At 38.2% G+C, this 22,990-nt stretch overlaps 1 protein-coding gene across 2 annotated transcripts in view; it reads right to left on the reverse strand.

The window, feature by feature from the left end:
- The window catches only part of LRRC49 (leucine rich repeat containing 49), a 155,654-nt gene that overhangs the window by 60,027 nt on the left and 72,637 nt on the right, over positions 1 to 22,990 (reverse strand). For both annotated transcript variants that reach the window (XM_068965868.1, XM_068965867.1), the window contains exon 9: positions 3,869 to 4,016. In XM_068965868.1, coding sequence (XP_068821969.1) covers positions 3,869 to 4,016 — 148 coding nt within the window. The remainder of the gene's footprint in view (positions 1 to 3,868; positions 4,017 to 22,990) is intronic.

Raw genomic sequence — 22,990 nt, forward strand, 5'->3', positions numbered from 1 at the left:
TGGGGAGAGTGGTATGCTCAGAAGCTCTTTGTCCCTTCCCACCAAGCCCTGTGTATCCCTTTCATCTGGCTGTTTCTGAGTTATATCATTTTACAATAAACTGGTGACCTAGTAAGTACTAAGTTGGTCAAAAATTTCGCCCCAGTTTTCCCATAAGCTGTTATGGAAAAACCCAAATAAACTTTTTGGCCAACCTAACAGTTTCTTCCAGTAGGTCAGAAGTACAGGTAATAACCTGGACTTGTTACTGGCGTCTGGCAGAGCAGGGAGGGTACACGTGCAGTTTTCCAGACTGAGCCCTCAACCTGTGGAATCTGATGCTATCTCCAGGTGGATGGTGTCCAAACTGAATTCTTGAACACTGAGCTGGTGCTCTGAGAATTTCTTACTGGAGGTGTGAGAAACCCTGCCCTCCACATTGGAAATTGAACCTCAGAACACCAAAAGGAAAGGGAACGGGAATAATTTCATATGCAGAAGGCTCGCAGACACCATCTTAAAGTAAACAACCTCAATAAAGATATACATATACATTGCAGAACACGAACACTCAATAGGACACAATAAGAGAAATGCAAAATCACTGGTGTGATATTCAGGCCAAAAAGCTATAACTATTAATTGATCATTAGGAAACATCAACTAAAACCTGAATTAAGGGTCAGTCTATAAAATAACTGACCTGTAATCTTCATAAATGTCAGTCATGAAGTCAAGGAAGGACTAGGACACTGTTCAGGAAATACGGTGGCAACAGACACCTGCAAACAAAATGCGCCTCTATGCAGTGTGTAATTCCAAACTGGGTCATTCTGCCCCACAGAACAGTATTAATATGATTGGTAAGATGTGAATGTGCTGTGAGGATTAGACACTAGCAATCATTCAATGTTTATTTCTTGACAGTGTTGGTTATGCTGTGTTTACATGAGATAATGTCTTTGCTTACAAGATATACCATGAAGTATTCAGAGCAGTTGGGGAACTGAGTTAGCAGCTTATTCTCAAATCGTTCAATAAAACAAAGTTCTTTGTACTGTACTTACAACTGTTCTGTAACTGAGATTATTTCCATTAAAAATTTTTGAATTTCTAAAATTAACAGTGGAGGAACAGATGCGCAAGGATTGCGGCTCTATATTTAGCAGAAGAGCTGGCCCTCTCCCATCCCAGGGGATTTTCCTCATCTCCTTACCCAGCAAGCACATTTCAGGGAATGTACAAGGACAATGATTATAGATAGCATTGCTTGTTCTCCCTTATTTCAGACATAAAAGTGAAAAGTGTTAAGTGCTCAGTCGTGGTTAGATTGTTTGCGACCCCATGGACTGTAGCCCACTGGGCTCTTTTGTCCATGGAATTCTCCAGGCAAGAATACTGGAGTGGATAGCTATTCCCTTTTCCAAGGGATCTTTCTGACCCAGGGATCAAACCCAGGTCTCCTGCATCACAGGCAGATTCTTTACTGTCTGAGCCACCAGGGAAACCCATTAATCCCTGGGTCCAGAAGAGCCCCTGGAGAAGGGAATGGCTACCCGTTCTAGTATTCTTGCCTGGAAAATTCCATGGACAGAGAAGCCTGGCAGGTTACAGTCCATGGGGTCACAAAGAGTTGGACATGACTATGACTGAACAACGAATACAACTTTCCTTTTATTTAAGGCATGGAAAGGGTAAATTTTACTCAACCCAAAAGTCTTTACTGAATATTACTATATTCTCACCATTGTATGAGATAGAGAAGGAAAGAAAATAAACATGTATAGGACAACTCCATGTATCAGGCAAGGAAGATGAAGAACGGCTTCTGCCCTTAAGGACCATATACATTAGCTGAGTAGACAAGACTGACATAAATTTACTATGAGAAACACACCATATAATTACTAATTTATATAAATGGGTCAGCTTCATTTCTCACCCTGTTCACTGCAACCCCAACAGGAAAAGAGTACTAAAGATCCTTAACTAAGAAAGACAAGAAGATAAGAGGAAAAGTATGAGACAGAGCGGCCAGTATAGATCCAAACAAACTGAGAAGACAAAGAACCTTTGCTACATGCTGGAGCAGAGACAGAGTTGGAACCCTAGGAGATTCCTAGTGTTTACGAATTCATCAACATTTTGCCTGTTAGCCACCGTGATGTCCATAATATTCAGTTCAGTTCAGTTCAGTCACTCAGTCATGTCCGACTCTCTGCGACCCCATGAACCGCAGCACGCCAGGCCTCCCTGTCCATCACCAACTCCCAGAGTTTACCCAAACTCATGTCCATCGAGTCGGTGATGCCATCCAGCCATCTCATTCTCTGTCGTCCCCTTCTCCTCCTGCCCTCAATCCCTCCTAGCATCAGGGTCTTTTCCAATAAGTCAACTCTTCACATGAGGTGGCCAAAGTACTGGAGTTTCAGCTTCAACATCAGTCCTTCCAATGCACACCCAGGACTGATCTCCTTTAGGATAGATTGGCTGGATCTCCTTGCAATCCAAGGGACTCTCAAGAGTCTTCTCCAACACCACAGTTCAAAAGCATCAATTCTTTGGCGCTCAGCCTTCTTCATAGTCCAATTCTCACATCCATACATGACCACTGGAAAAAACATAGCCTTGACTAGACGGACCTTAGTCGGCAAAGTAATGTCTCTTTTGCTTTTCAATATGCTATCTAGGTTGGTCATAACTTTCCTTCCAAGGAGTAAGCATCTTTTAATTTCATGGCTGCAATCACCATCTGCAGTGATTTTGGAGCCCCAAAAATAAAGGTAGAAATGTGAATGGCACACACTGTGAAACCAGTGGACAGGCAATGAGTCAACTGGCAACTGAATAAACCTAAGTGATCACTCAGAACCCACATCAGGGAATTTGCTGGCTTTCCAGTGGTTAGGACTCTGTGCTTTCACTGCTGAAGGTACAAGTTCAATCCCTGGCTGGAGAGCTAAGAAACCAGCAGACACAGGATATAGACCAAAAAAAAAAAAAAAAAAAACCCACATAAAATTAGCACAGTCTAAAAGTAAGAAAACAGTGGAGATTTAGGATATTTTTCTAGGTCAGAGATTATCAAACTGAGATCATTAACAGATATTTTCTGTTCCAATAAATTTGGGATGCAACAAAACGCATTCAGGCAAGTTTCTTTATTACAGAACTTCTTAGAGGCTAAAGCATGCTTGTGTGCATTGTACACCTAAAAGGAGGAGCACTCTAAGCAGCATTTCACTTAGCTCAGGAGCCGTATCAAAACTCCTACTGTGAACAGTGTCTACCATGGAGATAGAATGAATAGAAACGGAGATACTTCGAGAAATATAGCATCAAAAGGAATAATAATAATAGCTGCATATTATGTTTCCTGGAAGATTCACACTGTTCTAAGGTTTAGTACTCACTTTTATCTTGACAACAATCATATGACATACTTATGATCCCCATTTTACTTTGAGGAAAATTAGATAGAAAGGTTAAGTAAATTGTCAAAGGTCATACGACTAGAAAATGGTTAAGCCAGGATTCAGACTCAAGCAGTCTGGCTCCAGCATCTATCTTAGCCATTATACTATGTAACTTACCAATGAAATCCTTACACATTTATTCCAAAGTAAACTGTTAGTTGGACATTAAGCAAGAATGAAAAACAAGCATGATGATTAATTTAAACAGAAAGCTAGGAACTTAATTCAATGAAATTGGGAATATGGGTAGGAGGTAAAAAAGAAAGTCTGTCTTTATAATTATGAAGTATATAGTCATGAGAATCCATAGATTGTTAAAAATCAGCATTTTAAGGAGAGATTGTGCACTCTAATTTCCTAGCCCATGCTAAGTAAACCAATGCGGCGAGCACTTGGGAAGCGCTCCCACTCACTGTGACTCTCTTCATGTCTAGCTGGCGCAGCTGCGTCATATTCTGAAGGACTGTGTGCTTGTACCATGACTCTTGAGCTATGGGATTGCCATCAAAGGTGATGTCGGAGAGAGAAGTGGAGTCCGCGAGGCAGCAAACACTCTCAAAACTGAGGAGAGACAGACACCAGCCGATTACTGCAAGCCCTTCAAATAACACTTTGTTTTCTTTAACATACATTATTTTTTAGAACACCTACAGAAAACTGAGAAGACAGTTCAGAGTTCCCACATGCTCCACACCAAGTTTCCTCTATTATTAACATCATGAATTAGTATATTTTTTACAATTAATGAACAAATATTGATATACTCTTACTAACTCAATATTTTACCCAGAGTTCTTTAGTTTTCATCTAATGCCCCTTTTCAATTCCAGGACCCCATCCAAGATATCACATGACATTTAGTTGTCAGGTCTCCTTAGGCTCCTCTTGGCTGTGACATTTTTGATAACCTTGACAGTTTTGAGGAGCACCGATCTGTTCTTCTGTAGGCTGATCCTGTATTGGAATTTATCTGATTTTTTTCATGATTAGGATTACAGTACACACTATTACTGAATATGACACCATTGTTGAAAGTCGACCTTGATCACCTGACTGAAGCAGTGTTTGTTAGGCTCCTCCAGTGTAAAGTTACTCTTCTCTCCCCTTCTTTCCACACTGAGCTCTTTGAGGGGAAGTCGTTATGTGCAGCCCATACTGAGGGAGTGGAAGTTCAGCTTCCTCTCACTGAGGGCATAGTATCTACGTAAATTAATTGGGATTGTTCTTCCAAGGAAGGTTGTCTTTTTCTTGTTTATTTATTTGTATTGGGTTTCTATCCATGGACATTTCATTTCATTCTTTGGGTTATAATCCAGTACATCTTTATTTATTTTTTATTGTTCTATTTGTTCCAGTTTTGGCTGTTGGAAGCTCTCTCGGTTGGCTCCTATGTCCCTTTGACATACCCCTATTAACATGGATTTTTTGGTTTTTCTAAGCACTTCCTTACTTCCCAGCATTATAAGATTCTCTATTGTATACTTCCTACTCTAGTCTTAGCATCCGCCATTTCTTCAAGAAGCCATGGTTTCCTTCATTGGGAAATGGCATTAGAAACAAAGATCTGGTGGCAGGTGTACTATTTACTATGAGGTGTCATTTCTTTTAGGCCCTCTGCTGACAGAGCAAGGAAATATATGCATGTATACCAACCTGTGTATATATGTATATTTTTTCTCTAACCATCTGTGTCTATATTAAGCTAAACATGAGTTCAAACTGATGTTTCCAACTCTATCACCAAAAGGATCATTGTCACCTCTCCCCTTACTTATCTGTAAATTCCTACTCCAACCAGGAGAAATCTGGCTGTCACCATCTCTCATCCATTTAATTATTAATTCCAGAATATACGTATAGTGCTATGAGAATTTTCAATTTGTTGTACCCCCTTGGGAAATCACTTTATTAATGAAAGCATAATGATAATGTGTAATTCCTTTTGCATCTAGTCTTACAGACTCATTTCCAAAGTTACTTAGGCTAGCACCTTCCCCTGCCACTCTTCCTTGCTCACACCTTCAAGAAGCTTGTTCCATACAATTGAAATGTGGTTACATCCTCCTGTTATAGTCTATATTCATTTCTTCCTGGGATTCTCCAATCTCCTAAATTATTTTTTAATATGCATACAGTAAGGTTCACTCTTTATGCTGTAAAATTCTGTGAATTTCGACAAGCACGTAATGTCATGTATCCACCAAGAAACTATCATGGACCTAAAAAATTCCCCATTTAACCATCCTCCTTTCTCCCTGAATCTCTAGCAAACACTGATCTTTTTATTGTCTATATAGTTTTGCCTTTCCAGAATTTCATATAGTTGGAACTATATAGTTTACAGCCTTTTCAGACAGACTTCTTTCACTTAGCAGTATGCAATTAAGGTTCATCCATATCTTTTTGTGGCTTCATAGGTTCCTTTAAAAAAAAATCACTCAGTAATCATATTCCATTTTCTGGCTGTATCACAATTTGTCCATTCATCTATTGAAGACATCTTGGTTACTTCCAGTTTTCAGCGATTATGAATAAAGCAGCTATAAATATTCATCTTCAGGTTTTGGTGTGAACATAAATATTCATCTCAATTGGGTAAATATTCAACAGTGCAGTTGCTGGATTGTACAGTAAAACTATGTTTAGCTTTGTAAGAAACTGCCAAATTGTTTTCCAAAGTAGCTGTACCATCTTGAATTCCTATTGGCTCTACAGTCTTATCAGCATTTCATAAGTGTCAGTTTTTTCTTAATTTTAGCCATTCCAATAGGTGTTCAGTGGTCTCACAGTTTTAACATGCAACTCCCAAAGGACAAAGATGCTGGCATTTTTTCATATGCATATTTGCTATCTGTATATCTTCTTTGCATTTTCAGTTCTCGGGCGGGTAGATTTGTAATCGTTTCCTTATTGCTGAGTTTTAAGAGTTCTTTTTCTTATATCATGAATATGTCTTTTATCAGAATATGTTTTGAAATATTTCTCCCAGTCTGACTTCTTTTCATTTTCTTAACAGTGTCTTTCACATGGCATAACTTTTTAATTTTAATATGTCCAACTTATCAATTTCCTTTTTCATGGATCATAATTTTGGTGTTGTATCTAAAAACCTACCAAACCCAGGGGTGCCTAGATTTTCTCTTGAGTTTTCTTCCAGAAGTTCAATAGTTTTGTGTCTTATATTTAGGTATAATCCACTTTGAGCTAATTTTGCAATAGGTATAAGGTCTACATCTAGATTCATTTTTAGATGAATACTCAGTTGTCACACTGCCATTTATTGAAAGGACTATTCTTTCTCCATTGAATTGCCTATGCTCCTTTGTCAAAGATCACTTGACTATATTTGTGTGGGTATATTTTTGGACCTTCTATTCTTCTTTCACCAATACTGTGCTGTCTGGATTATACTGTATCTTTATAGTAAGTCTTGAAATAGGACAGTATCAGTCCTCCAACTCTGTTCTTTTTCAGCATCATGTTGCTGTTCTAGGTCTTAGCTTTTCCATATAATCTTTAGAATCCATTTGTCAATATCTGCTTGCTGATATTATAATCAAGACTTTCATTTTTTTATTAAGTTATAGGTGACATACAATATTGTATTAACTTCAGGTATGCACATGATTCAATATTTGTATATATTGCAAAATGGTCACCATAATTAACTAGTGTTAACATCTATCACCATACATAGTTACAGAATATTTTTTTCTTGTGATGAGAACTTTTAAGATCTATTCTCTTGGCAATCTTCAAATATGTAATACAATATCATTAACTATAGCTGACATGCTGTACGTTACATCCCCATGACTTATTTATTTTATAACTGGAAGTTTGTACCTTTTGATGCCCCCTTCACCCATTTCACCAACACCTCACCTCTTGCCTCTGGCAACCACCAATCTGTTTTTTATATATGAGCTTAATGTTTTATTTTTCAGATTCCACATATAAGTGAGATCATATTTGTCTTTCTGACTTATTTCACAATGCCCACAAGGTCCATCCACGCAGTTGCAAATGGCAAAATCTCATCCTTTCTGATGACTGAATAATACTCTATTGTGCACGTGTGTGTATGATATTCTCTTTATCCATTTAACCATAAATGGACACTTAGGTTGTTTCCATATCTTGGCTACTGTAAATAATGCTGCAGTGAACATTGGAGTGCTTATATATTTTCAAGTTAATATTTTCATTTTCTTCAGATAAATATCCAGAAGATTTGCTGGATCACACGGTAGTTTTATTTTGAATTTTTTAAGGACTCATTTTTTTAAAAGAAGCAAACAATCACTTTTCTAAATAATACCTCAAAGCAGATTGATAAATTTCAATTATATTAGAGTCACTCTCTTTAATGACTAAATAACTAATATAAGTGAAAGTCACTCATTCACGTCTGACTCTGTGACTGCATGGGGTGCAGCCTGCCAGGGTCCTCTGTACGTGGAATTCTCCAGGCAAGAATACTGGAGTGGGTTGCCATTTCCTTCTCCAGGGGATCTTCCCAACCCAGGGATCGAATCCAGGTCTTCTGTACTGCAGGCAGATTCTTTACCATCTGAACCAACACAGAAGCTAATGAGTGTTGTTAAACACTAAGCTTGATTGGAGGCAAAAGGAGAAGGGGGCAGGAGAGGATAAGATGGTTACACAGCACGACTGGGTCAATGGACATGAATTTAAGCAAACTCCAGAAGACAGCGGAGGACAGAAGAGCCTGGTGTGTTATAGTCCACGGAGCAGCAAAGCGCTGGACATGACTGACTGATGGAATGACAACAACACTCAAAACTGAATGACAAAACACAAAACAAAACAACGTCTTCAGTGAAATCTCATACTGTGAGGCATGTTGGTGAAAATAGGAAAAAACAGCAGGCTCAGTAAATGCCATCATGAAGCACTTCAGAGATCTAGAAGACCTGTGGATGCCCATCTGGCTTATGTCTGTAATTCAAGCACAACCAAAAAGAGGCACCAGGAATGGGAAAATCATTGCAATCCTTAGCAGGTACTTTCCTGGCAATCCTTCCCAGATCAGCAGCTAGTATTGACACCCAGAACGAAGTCTTTATGCTTTGAATAATTTTATTAAAGTAAAAATAGATTCATATCTGATCCAGAAGATTCCTCACAAAATTTCATTTCCATCTGTAAGGCATTTGACCAATAAACATGCCAGACATTCCTAGAAACACACTGACAAAAGGCACATGATTTTAAAGACATTCTCTAATCAAATTAAACAAGACTCCTTAAGTACAAACACAGGCTAATGAAGAGCTATATTCTACCTAGCCAAAGAAAGTCTGAATCAGATTGTTAAAAAACAAAAACACTTGGAAAAATAACAGTAAGTATAGTGGAGTAGTACTGGCTTTAAGAACAGTCTCTCCTTTTTTAAGAACACTCAGCTGCTTGTCTCTTCAAAGTACCAAGAGTGGAAAAGTTTTGGTCCAAAGGCTGACATTTAACTCATAGTTTGACTTTAATCTTTTTCCAGGTTACTCCTACATTTGTTCTTCCCCTAGCAGTCTCCTCCCAATGCCACATCTGCTTCCTATCTGCTAAAGAATCTATAGAGGAACAAGCTGTCCCCACTGACCAAAACTCACATCTCAAAAGGAAAATAAACTATTTCAGCCCATTTTATGCTTGCTTAATAAAATAGAGAAAAAACAAAATTTCCACATATGCATGTATACAATATAGTAAAAATTCCTCAATGCCAGTCAAATTTCTCTAATTAGAAAGTTCTCTCCTAAAAGTAAGATAGGTTTTACTCTTTCATACCAATGAAATACCATGTACTCTGTGATAACCTTAATGAAAAGCTCACTTGTTTTATACTGATCATTGAGAATTTTACTGAATAGTTTCTATGTGTCTAGCAGGCTAAAATGAAATGGAACAAATCAAATAGAATAAATCAAGTGTACTCACAAGGATTTAAACATACACAGTTAATAAACATAAATATCAATAAGCTAGATCAATAAGATATCAATAAGATAGATCAATAGGATAATACCTAAGTGCTAAAGAATGAAGGACAGTTAAAGAAAGGAGCACACAATGACAGAGTATTTCTGATAAAATGATGAACTAAGTTTGTGGACTGAAGCTGTTGCTAAAAACAACTAAAAAATACAAATATGTTTTAAACAACTAAAAATAAAATATATTCTTAAAATCTTTTCAGACGCATCTATGACCTGCTAAAAAATACATAAGAATTACACAGACCAAAAACAAGAAAAAAGTAAAGGTAGGAAGCCAGAGAGGCAAGCAGAATGTTGAAACTGACTTTTTTGTTATGAGGGCACTTAGTGAACACAGTGAATCTGAGCTCCAGCTTCCATGATCTTTAAAGCTGGAGGACAGAAGACAAATCCCAGGGGCCACTCAAGTTGGAGAGTATACCTGGAGACTTGTCCATAACCTTGAGACCCCAGGGGCTTCCCTGGTGGCGCAGACGGTAAAGAATCTGCCTGCAATGCAGGAGACTTAGGTTCGATCCCGGGGTCAGAAAAATCCCCTGAAGAAGGGAATGGCAACCAACTCCGGTATTCTTGCCTCAAGAATTCCATGGACAGAGGAGACTGGTGGGCTACAGTTCATGGGGTAGCAAAGAATCCAGAAACAACTGACTGACTAAGTCACATATACACTGAGACCCCAATGCCTAGGGTCTCAAAATGTGTTACAAACTTTTCTCTCCACTCCCCCAGGACTATCGCTTATCTCAAAACCTGGGGCTAAGGTGAGGATGAAAATTCTTCCCTGGTTACTTGTAACCACAAACCACAATCTGCAACCTGAATCCACACTAAATGGGTGGTCTAAAATATTTCAAGAGGAGAAGTGACATTTTGAAAAAGTCAAAGGCTTGTTATGCCTATAGGCATCTGACAGAAACAAAACTTCTCCATGGAGAAACCTACCTTTAAACAAGACCTCAAAGAATTCCCAAAGACAGGTACCAAGATAAACAAACAGTTCACAGTTCAAAAGGAAATAAAGCACTCTACCCGCCAGCAAAAACAATAGGTGACCCTATCAAACTTGTGACTTCTTCATATAAAATGATCATCAAACAGACTATAAAAATTATATTTCAAGAAATAAAAACAAATTTGAAAATATGAGTAAACTCCAAGAAGATCTGAAAAGGCACAAATCTTCTAGAGGTAAAAAAATTTTTTAATTAAAATAAAAAAGTCAAAGGCAGGGGATGGAGATAAAGGGAGTCAAGCATTCGCCCTATTTTTCCTGCACAAATTGTTCTTCAGGGTAACCAGAAAGCCAGTAAAAGTTTTCTTTAAAGAAGAAACACAGATTTAAAAATGAAGAGTGACAGAATATCATTTTGTAATCCCTAAAGAAAGACTGGATCCAGACAACAATCATCAATGACTACTAAAATACTTCAGCAAAAAGATGATGGGGAACTTTATTAAAACTTGCTGAACCTAATAATATTGCTGAACCTAATAATCACTTTTAATATTACAGTAAGCAAAACGAACACATATTCTTTTCATATATTTTTTTTCTCCATTTACATTTTTTTTCACTTTCCTGTTTCTTTCGGTGCTCCATAATAGGTGAACGTCTAGATCTGATACATGTTAATTAATGTTAGTCACTAGGATTTTTAGCGCATGATGGTGATAAGGGTGCTTAGAAATGAATTGTTCTAAAGAATCTCAAGATATCTTCTAATAATAAGTCACTATGTTTTTCTCATGATGGAAAAAAGTTTTCACATAGCATGAAAAAGAACTCCAAATTTCCCTTGGGGGAAGCTATTAAAACAGTTTAACCTATCCATCACTACATATAAAAGTTTTTAATAACTTGAGAAGATAAAGTGACAACAGATAGAAATAAATAGAAGGCCATGCATAAACTCAAAAGAAAAGTGAAAAGGTAGAGAGTTAAAGAGCTGACAGATGCAAAACAGGAAAATGTTAAAATGTCTCTTTGCATACCTTTTGTTACAACAGTGCCACTGACACAGTTCCATCAAGGGAATATCTATTATGTCTGGCTGCACTCAGACAGAGCACAGAGCTGAGGGTCTCATAATTGCAGATGACAATTCTATTAGTTTTCTCAAGGCTACAATGATCATTTTCTAGCAGTAAAATGAAAAGGGGAAAGATATATCCCTTGAATGCAGAGTTCCAGAAATAGCAAGGAGAAATAAGCAAAGAAATAGAGGAAAGCAATAGAATGGGAAAGACAAGAGATCTCTAAGAAAACTGGAATTACCAAGTGAACATTTCATACAAAGATGGGCACAATAAAGGACAAAATGGCAAGGACATAAAAGAAGCAGAAGAGATTAAGAAAAGGGGGCAAGAATACACAGAAGGACTATACAAAAAAGCAGGTAATGACTCAGTTAACCATGATGATGTGGTCACTCACCTAGAGCCAGACATCCTGGAGTGTGAAGTCAAGTGAGCCTTAGGAAGCATCACTACTAACAAAGCTAGTGGAGATGATGGAACTATAGATGAGCTATTTCAAATGCCAAAAGATGATGCTTTTTAAGTGCTGCACTCAACATGCCAGCAAATTTGGAAAACTCAGCAATGGCCATAGGACTAGAAAAGGTCAGTTTTCAGTCCAATCCCAAAGAAAGGCAATGCCAAAAAATGTTCAAACTACCACACAACTGTGCTCACTTCACATGCTAGCAAGGTAATGTTCAAAATCCTTCATGCTAGGCTTCAGGAATTTCCAGGTGTTCAAGCTGGATTTAGAAAAGGCAGAGGCAACAGAGAGATAATTGCCAACATCTGTTGGATCATAGAAAAAACAAGGGAATTCCAGAAAAACATCTATTTCTGCTCCCATGATTATGCCAAAGCCTTTGTGCAGATCACAACAAACTGGAAAATTCTTCAAGAGACAGGAATACCAGACCACCTGACCTGCCTCCTGTGAAACCTGTATGCAGGTCAAGAAGCAACAGTTAGAACCAGGCATGGAACAATGGACTGCTTCAAGATTGGGAAAGGAGCACATCAAGGCTGTATATTGTCACTGGGCTTATTTAACTTAGATGCAAAGTACACCATGAGAAATGCCAGGCTGGATGAATCCCAAACTGGAATCAAGACTGTGGAGAGAAATACCAACAACCTCAGATATGCAGATGGTATCACCCTTATGGCAGAAGGTAAAGAGGAACTAAAGAGCCTCATGATGAAGATGAAAGAGGAGAGTGAAAAAGCTGGCTTAAAATTCAACCTATAAAAAACTAAGATCATATCCGGTCCTATCACTTCATGGCAAATAGATGGGGAAAAAATGGAAACAGTGGCAGATTTTATTTTCTTGGGCTCTAAAATCCCTGTGGACAGTGACTGCAGCCATGAAATTAAAAGATGCTTGCTCCTTGGAAGAAAAGCCATGACCAAGCTAGACAGCATGTTAAAAAGCAGAGACACCAATTTGCAGACAAAGGGACATATAGTCAAAGCTATGGTTATTCCAGTAGTCATGTACAGATTTGAGAGTTGGACCATAAAGAAGGCTGAGTGCCAAACAATTGATGCCTTCGAACTGTGGTGCTAGAGAAGACTCTTGAGAGTCCCTTGGACAATAAAGTGATCAAACCAGTAAGCCCTAAAAGGAAATCAACCCTGAATATTCAATAGGAAGGACTGATGCTGAAGCTGAAGCGCCAATACTTGGCCATCTGATTCGAAGAACTGACTCATTGGAAAAGACCCTGATGCTGGGAAAGACTGAGGGCAAGAGGAGAAGGGTGTGGGAAGGGATGAGGTAGATATTTAGGTAACATCACTGACTCAATGGACACGAGTTTGAGCCAACTCTGGGAGATAGTAAAGGACAGGGAAGCCTGGTGTGCTGCAGTCCATGGGGCCGCAGAGTTGGACACAACTTAGCAACTAAACAACAACAAAAAAAGAAAAAACAAAAACACAGCTTCTGTCTCAGGTGATTTACAGTTACTCTGAGTACTGAGGGTAAATTTCAAGACCTGATAATGTTCTTGTAATGCTTATTTGTGACACTAAAATCAAATTTAAAATGACAAAGAAAGTTCTTAATGACATATTTCCTTTCACTGAATTGATATGTGAATGCAAATAAGCCTCCTTAAATTTACAAAAAAAAAGGATTCTTTGCAATCTCAAAATAAGATAATTCTAAAAGACATGCTCATTTTAGTCACTTTCAACCTTTATACTGTTTACTAATTACACTAGCTATGAAACAGGTTAAATAATATTCCACATACAAAGAGATCTAAATTCAGTACTGAGTAAGTAAGCAGCTCTCTGAGAAAACAACAATACCTGATGTAGCATTTGCCAGTTTCCATGGTGTACATATTTCCAACATGGCCGATTTCAAGCTAAAAGGACAATGTTGCTGAGGTGATGAGATGCACATAAATTGTTCTAGTGAGACAGTATAAGCTGCCTCCAGCACACCACTGCAGACCAAGTTCCTTTTACAGTTAGTGGCAGTGAGGCAGGAGACCTGAGGCAGGGTCTCCTCAAGGTAAAGCAGTTGGAGATTCATTCTCTATGGAGGGAAACTCCAAGAAGATAACAGCAAGGCAATTAAGGAAGAAGGCTGTCCCTGCCTGGACCACATATCTCTCATTCCTGAAGTCAGGAGACCTCCCCAACCACATATGTGTAGAAAAGGCTCCTTGCAGGCCAAATATCCAGATACCTTGGCTAAGAGATGCATGCATACACATGGAAGGATCTTGAGATATACCAAATATAGACTGTGAACCAGGCAAATCAAAATGATTGGCCAAAGGAAAACTGGAAGAAACAGCCCATATACGTGAATTAAACTGCCACACAGGCGCATCTCAGGGACTCTCCTTCTGAGTCTGCCTATCCACACATACTGTATTCTTTTTCCTCTTAATAAACACTTGTTTCACTGCTTTTTGTCTTTGTGGAAATTCTTTTCTGCAAAGCCAAAGGGCCAGGGCCTTGTCACTGACCACTGGTCTAGTGGCTAGGATCTGGCGCTTTCACTGCCATGACCCAGCCTCAGTCTCTGGTTGGGAACCCAAGTGCTGCTCCAAGCAGTTGCAGGCTGAGGCCACCCGAGATCATTCTGTCATGAAGTGATTTTGTTTTTTGGAGGAACTTCCTTCTAATGATGGGTTTACAATATTTTTGAACTTTGTATCAACATACAATACACGGAAAGACTACAAACCACAAGTATACAGCTTGATGATTCTGAACAAACTGAATATACCATGTAACCAGTACCCAGATTAAAATATTACCCACACTCGGATGCCTTTGTGTCCTTTTACAGTAAACTTCCCAAAGGTAACCACTCTCCTGATTCTAACACTATAGATACAGATTTCCTGTTTTAGATAAAATTGTACATATGCATTAGTTTGAATCTGGCTTCTCTTGCTACACAGTTTGGTTGGTTGTTTTTTAGTGTGGTTTTGTTTTTTTTTTGAGATTCATCCACATTGTATGTAGCTGAAGCTTGATGACTCTCATTGCTGGGTAATATTCCATTATTTAAAAATAGCATTCAATTTACTTCCTCTATTCTACTATTAGTGGACGTCTGTCTTGTTTGCAGCCTGGGGTTATTACAAACAGTGCAACTAAGAATATTCAAGTGAACACGTTAAGCATTTCTATGGATTATAAACCTAGGAGTGGAACTGCTGAGTGCAAAGTACACTATTAAGAAGCTCAGCTTAATAGATGCTGCCAGAGTTTTACAGAATGATTTTACCTAGTCACACTCCTACTAGCAGGTATAAGAGCTTTGGTAGCTTCAATTCCTCGCCCATACTCCTTATAATACGTTAGATGTTGACAAATCATACAACCCTGTCTTCTTTTAAAATATTAATTTTTCTGTATTTCAGACGCTGCTAATACTGGCTGGGCATCAGAATCATTTGTGAAGCTTATTGAATACTTAGAACCCATCCAGATCTAAATCAGAATCTCTAGGAGTAGGGTCATAGATGAACAATTCCTAACAGTTCTGTAGGTGATTCTAATACAAAGTCAACATCTGACCTAAACTTCAATATCCCCTTAAAACTACAGATTTTAATGTGAACTTCACAACTCCTTGCTAATATTAGGAAAGGATTCACAATTCTAAGGAGAAAGATGATTTCTCCAGAGTCACATTGTGATATACTGACCCACTTTCACAAAGATAATATGTTAAAAAAAGATGCATATTATAACACTGCTTGTAATAACAAAAAAAAAGGCAAACTATCTAAATGACCATCAATAAGAGGCTGATTAAATAAATTGAGAGTGATCCATATAATGAAATTAAATGCAGCCATTAAAAAGAATGAGATGTACATGTAAGGCTGATATACATGTGATATAACTAACTGCCTTAGTTAAAATTCTGGAATTGAAGCTACCGAAGCTCTCATACCTGCTAGTAGGAGTGTGACTAGGTAAAATCATTCTGTAAAACTCTGGCAGCATCTATTAAGGTGAGCTTCTTAACTTCCACGCCAGTTGATAAACACCGCTGTTCTCAAAACACCTAAATGCCCCTCCTCACTGTCCCACCCTCAGCCCTGAGGTGCCCCACAACACCTATTATTTTGGCAGTAAAAATATAACCCTTGACACAAGCAGGGGCCTCATGATCCAAGTTAGCATCTATTCTGACTATACCAGTGTCCATGCATGAAAAAAAAATTCTTTTTGAAACCTTACCTCACTCCATAATTATGCAACAAAAAATCTTAAGTGTATAATGAGATTAAATCAGCAGTCTTCTCCATAGCTGTTTCTTTTGCCTTCTTTTTTTCCTAATTATAAAATTTTTTTCCTCACCCCTAATACAGTGAGGAAATTTAATAATAATAAAGTGATGAAATTTAGAAAAGTGTAAAACCAAAATTTGGCAAAAAAAAAAAAGAAACCATGTGAAATACTTCCTCCTAAGGACACATAGGTAAACTGGCGTATGAAAAGAACAATGCCTCCACTGTTGAACATTTATGTTTTTGTCTTGAGCTGCTATTTAAAAAATTCTGTGATGAGTATCCTTGCAATATTCATTTGAGAGGGTTTTCAACAAAGTACTACAAACTGGGTAGTTTAAACAAGAGAAATTCCTTTTCTGATAGTTCTGAAGGATAAACGTCCAAGATCAACGTGTCAGCAGGGTTCACTTTTCTGAGGCCTCTCTCTTTGGCTTGGAGATGGACATCTTCTCCCCATTTCCACATGGTTTTTCTTGTTTGGTGTAGGTGTCCTCATCTATTCTTATCAGGATTAGGATCCACCCATAAGACCTCATTCTACCTTAATTACTTTTTCAGATGCTGTGTCCCCTGATAAGGTCATATTCTTGGGTACTAGGAATTAGGACTTCAGCATATGAATGTGCAGGGGTGAGGGGAGGACACGATTCATTCAGCCCACAACACTTGTACATAGATCTTATGTATATTATTTTTTTTCAACTTTTTATTTTATGTAGTATAGCCAATTAACAATGTTGTGGTAGTTTCAGGTGGACAGCAAAGGAGACTCTGCCATACATATTCTTTAAACTTTTTATCTGTACATATTCTTAGGTTTGATCCCTATATCCCTATCCATCACTTCTCTTTCTGAATCATGAACTGACAAAGTATCTGTCTCTTATTCAAATGGCAGTTACACTAAATTTCATTTCCTGCATGATCCAGACAGGATGGATCATGTAAGAGTTCAGTGTGAAACTGGTATTGGTGAATACACATAATTTCCCTTAAGATTTCATCAGAACATTAAACATTCATTGCAGTACTTTTGACCTTCCCAACCAATTTAAAATATGGTAGCGTAAAGCAACACTGCTACTTGTCTCTTTATTTGAACAGAAGATTCCTGAAACCTCTCATTTCATTTTACAGTCAAGTCACAAGAATAATAGCCATTCAGGAACCATGGGGCTCTCCTCTAAACTGAACAGCATCATTTTATAGTACTGTGTAAATCATATTCCTTCATTCATGAGGAATATGGCAATTTCTATATATTCAGGTTATCAAATAATAATTCCTAGTGCTGGTTATCTAGCCCACATGGGCATAGTTGCATAGTTAGAAGGGTTTTCACTTCATGTTACAATCCTTTAATTATCTGCAGCCTTTGGGAAAAGGAAAATTTATTAACAGTAATGGGCAGTTACTACAATTTTGTTTCAATTGTTAATATGAAAAAGAAAGGCTTAAAGGGCATTGTGTATGATAGGCACTGGGACTATTGCTAAGGGCAGAAAGATAAGTAAAACTGAACTGCTGCTCTTAAGGTAATTACATTCTGATAGGAGAGATAGTATATAGATATAACATCTACACACATACATGCATGTATACTATATATATATATATATATATATATATATACGAGGTAAATGCAGGGGTATAAACACAATGCTCCAGTCTGTCTTTCAAAAAGCAATACAAAAACTATAAGAACAACAGGCAAATTACATAAAACCAATGCCCATAACAAAAAAAGTATGCTCAAGTATCAAATTACCTATATAAGTAGTCAATACAGAAGGACACTTTGGAAAAAATCATGCACAAGAGAGAAATGGGGAACTAGTAGAAGACTAATCTACAGTCATTTCCAGAAAGAGAAATTCCACATTAGGTGTGAAAATATTGGAAACGTTCCAATAGCTCTTCCAGCACTGCACAGAATGGACTTTTAAAAGCACATGATTTGCAGTCGCAGTCTTCAAAAACACATTGCTCTTGAGATGGTAGAAAAGAAGGTAGAAAAGGGGTCTTTGGAAATTGGATGGTGAAGATGAAAATGGGCAAGGAGCAAAAGGGGAAAATGCAAGACAAAAGAGAACCCCCCAAATAAAGAATAGAATGAAGATATACAACCCTGTCTCCCCAAAATTCACACACACACACACACACACACACACACACACACACACCATACTTGGCTTGGCTACACTGACAGAAGAAGATACCCTTGACCTAAGAATCTTGTAAATCACCCACACTCACAAAGGAACTTGGCAAAAATAGACTAAATATCTATAAAATATTTTAAGACTAGAAAATCAAACCCACTCAAGCTGATGAAAATTCCCTTCCCCTTCAAAAACAAACATGAAGAACAAGGAACTGTAATACAACATTCCATACTAAATTAAATGTCCTCAAATAAGCATATTAAAGTATAAAAAACCCACCTTGAATATAAAATTCAAAAACTAAAAGCGAAATGGACAATAAACAGGAAGAAACAAAAACAGGGTTGACTGAACTTGGGAAAGAAATGAAAGGAAAAGATAAAATCACTGCAGAATCAAAGTCACCAAGGGAGACCAGATCCAAACAAATTTTTACCAAGGGACATCTAACAAAGCCAGAAAAAACAACCATGAGAATGAAGATGAGGCAAAGAAATGAAAAGGATCAGAAGTAAAGTGGTTGGAATAGAAAAGACCAAAGATGAAAGCAATGTGCAACAGGAGAGTCTAAAGATAAGAACAACTGAACAGAACTAATACTTAAAACTATAACCCAAGGAAACTTTCTGGAAGTAAGAAAAGACCAAACTGTACATATTGAAATGAACCAACAGGAACTTGGGAAAACTGAATGAGGACAATCAATTTGATATGACAAAGGTCCATATAATCAAGCTATGGCTTTGGAGAAGACTCTTAAGAGTGCTGGTAAAACTCCAGGAGATTATGAAGGATAGTGAACCCTGGCATGCTACAGTCCATGGGGTCTCAAAGAGTCAGACACAACTTAGCGACTGAACAGCAACAATCCTAGTAAAACTGTTAGACTTAACCTCTAAGCATACAGATGACAGCTGAAATCAGACTGGTACTATTTGCCCTAAACATAACTTACAATGCAAAGTAGCAAAAGTGATCTATTAAAAACAACAACAACAAAACCTCATGGCAAAAATGAAGAGAGCAAGAATTTCATTTTTTATGCCCCCCCTTTTTTTAATAGGTCACACTTTTGCTACTTTGCATTATAAGTTATGTTTAGGTGGGGTTTCCCTGGTACCTCAGGTGGTAAAGAATCCACCTGCAATGCAGGAGACCCCAGTTCTATTCCTGGGTTGGGAAGATCCCCTGGAGAAGGGATAGGCCATCCACTCCCGTACTTTTGGGCTTCCTTGGTGACTCAGACAGTAAAAAATCTGCCTGCAATGCAGGAAACCTGGGTTCGATTTCTGGGTTGGGAAGATCCCCTGGAGGAGGGCATGGCGACCCACTCCATGAAGAATCCCCATGGACAGAGGAGCCTGGTGGGCTGCAGTCCATGGGGTCGCAAAGAGTCAGACATAACTGAGTGACTAAGCACAGAGCACAGTCCTTCAAGCATCAAGGTTAAGATTTCAGAATGTTCTGTACCCATGAACCCTTCCTGAGGAATATACTGGATGAGCTTCATCCACTGAGAGACGACTGAGGAAACTCGACTAGGACTGATGATGCACGTTCAATAATTAATTAGAGATCTAAGACTCTCCATGACTCTAAAATAGAGGCATGAATCCAGCTGAAAGAACAACATGCTATGTATGTTATATAATGGGCTTTATGTGCAATAAAGTAGAAATGATGCAGCTGAGAAAAACGAAAGGTGGGAGAAGAAAGACAGTAAAACAAGTTCATGATTACTGAAGTTTTAACGGGGTTAGATAAGTAGATACTTAAGTAGCATCCCAAATCACCAAGGAAAAGAGAGGCTTTTTACATAAGTATCTCTGGGACAACTGGGTAGATGCTTGAAAAACTAAACTTCAAATCTCAGGCTATTTATTCCCCCCTCCAAAAAAATAATAACCTCCAAGTGGATCAGGGAACTAAAAATACAAATACTAGAAATGCCACAGAAGTACTAGGGAAAAAAAACACGTGTGAGTTCATCTAAACTACGCATGTATCTGCTGATATGTGCAAAAAAAACCATGAAGATAAACCAGAAATGTATAAGGTTATCTAAAAGAGTGGGTGAAAAGAGGATGGAAAGGAAGGGGGTTGAAAATGAGGTGGAAAGAATAGGAAAGTAACCTCTGAGTGATCCCTTTTTTCATAGTTGAGTTTGGGGACCATGTTACAGTTACACAACTGAAAAATTAGTATATCAGATTAGCAAGCCTGGGGGAGAACAACAGAAAGTGGATACAAAATCTTACTGCTTAAATGAATAACATAATCACACTGAAAGGGTAGAGGAGAACTAACCCAAACAACTTTAAACACAGTTTTCTGATTACATACTTTTAGGCTAAACACAAAAACACAGTACAAAAAAAAAAAATTTTTTTTTTGAGGGAATTCCCTGGCAGTCCAGTGGTTAGGACTCAAAGCTTTCACTGCTGTGGGCCTGGGTTTGATCCCTGGTCAGGAACCTAAGATCCTGCAAGCCGTGCAGCATAGTGAAAAAAATAAGGGTTAGAAGTTTTATTCCTCCCACAGAAGTGTGGGTTAGCAATTCTCAAACTACTTTCAATATATTCAAGGACTGAGCAAATAAGTAAATATATTATACATAATGGGGAGTCAATGTCAGAGAAAGCAATTGCAAATATGGAAAAGGATTGTGGTAGATGGCTAACATCAGTCCTGCGGAATTGAATTGTAATTCAAAGTTTCATTAATGAATTCATGAAGTTGTTGGTATAAAACTATAGTTTTAAATGTATACAGATAGACAAATAGATAAATGTATACAATACACACATACACATTTCCTGATTCTATCCATAGAGAAGGCCTAAAAGCAATGACAGCTCAGTAACCATGATCATATCTGACACTCAGATCTTGATTTCTAAATATTATTTTCCACTAAAAGGAATCAGAACCCCTGTAAAGATGAGCTTGGAACATCTCGTGTGCCAGAAAGTAAGAATGCTCAAAGAATGATGACACATCAAAAGGCAACAGGAGACAGCTTAACAAACCCAGGAAAATATGAGCATCAAAATACAGCTAACTCTTGAACAATGTGAGTTGAACTGTGTACTTATAAGCAGATATTTTTCAGAAGTAAATACTACAGTACTACACAGTCTGTGGTTGATTGAACCTGAGGATGCAGAGGAACCTCAGATACAGAGAGCTGACTATAAATTATCAGCAGATTAACCCCAGCATTGTTCAAGGGTCAACTATAAATAACAGAAGTAAAGGATTAAAACCTTCTCTTTCCCTGTATATTAAACTTTCTTTAAGGTAGTGACTAGCAGTTATAATTCCTGAGGGCTGAAAGCATGACTCCTTCTAGAGAATACCAGTGCAATTTAACAGTTCGTAACTTGAAAGTTACTTACTTCCAAGGATCAATGCCACAGTGGCAAGACGAAAGAGGGTAAGTGAGGCATACACGCCTACCAAGACTACAGGGAAGTGAATTCAGACTTAGGCACAGGTACGTATATATAGGTTATCCTAAAGTATTCATATGTACTTGATAAATATGACTCTGAAATGTGATAGAAGAACCAGGCTGTGGAAGAAGCAAGAATCTCTGTTATCTAGGTCAGTCAGACAGATGGTACTGTGAGGCAACGGAGATGGGGAGGATCATATTTGCACGCGTGCACGCACACACACACACAAACATGAAATGGGATGAAATGATCCAACGTGAAGAGGCTAGTAACAGTGAGCTCTGACATTCGTGTGCGCCAAGATCTGAAAGTGGAAATAAGTGTATTTGGGTATCGCTTATGCCCCTGCTTCTCCTGATAACAAAACACTTCTTTTCTGCAGCAAACCCAATCCACAGCATTGTCCTAGAGGACAGAGAACATATGTCTCTATAAGCACTGAGTGTGACCTTGAGCATTCAGTGTGACCTATATGCCTGTGGTTGGAGTGATTAGTTCCAACTGGACATTTGACCTAAATAACAAAGAAGCACAATCAGAATCCTCTGTGACAGTGCTTCCCAGGCTATAACGTACATTTGAATTACCCAGGGATCTTTTAAAAAGGAGGATTCTCATCTAGTAGGTCTACAATTGCACTTGAGATTCTGGATATCTGATAAGATCCCAGTGATATTGATACTACTGATCCAGACCCACCGTTTTGAACATCAGGGCTCTTCAAAAACTTTTTGTCATGTATATGGAGAAAACTCTAATTTAAAACGAAACATTCACTTCAATGTTCATAGCAGCAACATTTACAATGTTCAAGACACGAGGGGCTCCCCTGGTGGCTCAGAGGTTAAAGCGTCTGCCTCCAGGGCGGGAGACCTGGGTTCGATCCCTGGGTCGGGAAGATCCCCTGGAGAAGGAAATGGCAACCCATTCCAGCATTCTTGCCTGGAGAATCCCCTGGACGGAGGAGCCTGGTAGGCTACAGTCCACGGGGTCGCAAAGAGTCGGACACGACTGAGCGACTTCACCTTCACCTTCAAGACACGGAAGCAATGTAAATGCCCATTGACAATGAAAGGATAAAGAAAATAGATAAAAAAA

This window comes from Capricornis sumatraensis, chromosome 2, assembly GCF_032405125.1.
Source record: "Capricornis sumatraensis isolate serow.1 chromosome 2, serow.2, whole genome shotgun sequence".
NCBI lineage: Eukaryota > Metazoa > Chordata > Mammalia > Artiodactyla > Bovidae > Capricornis > Capricornis sumatraensis.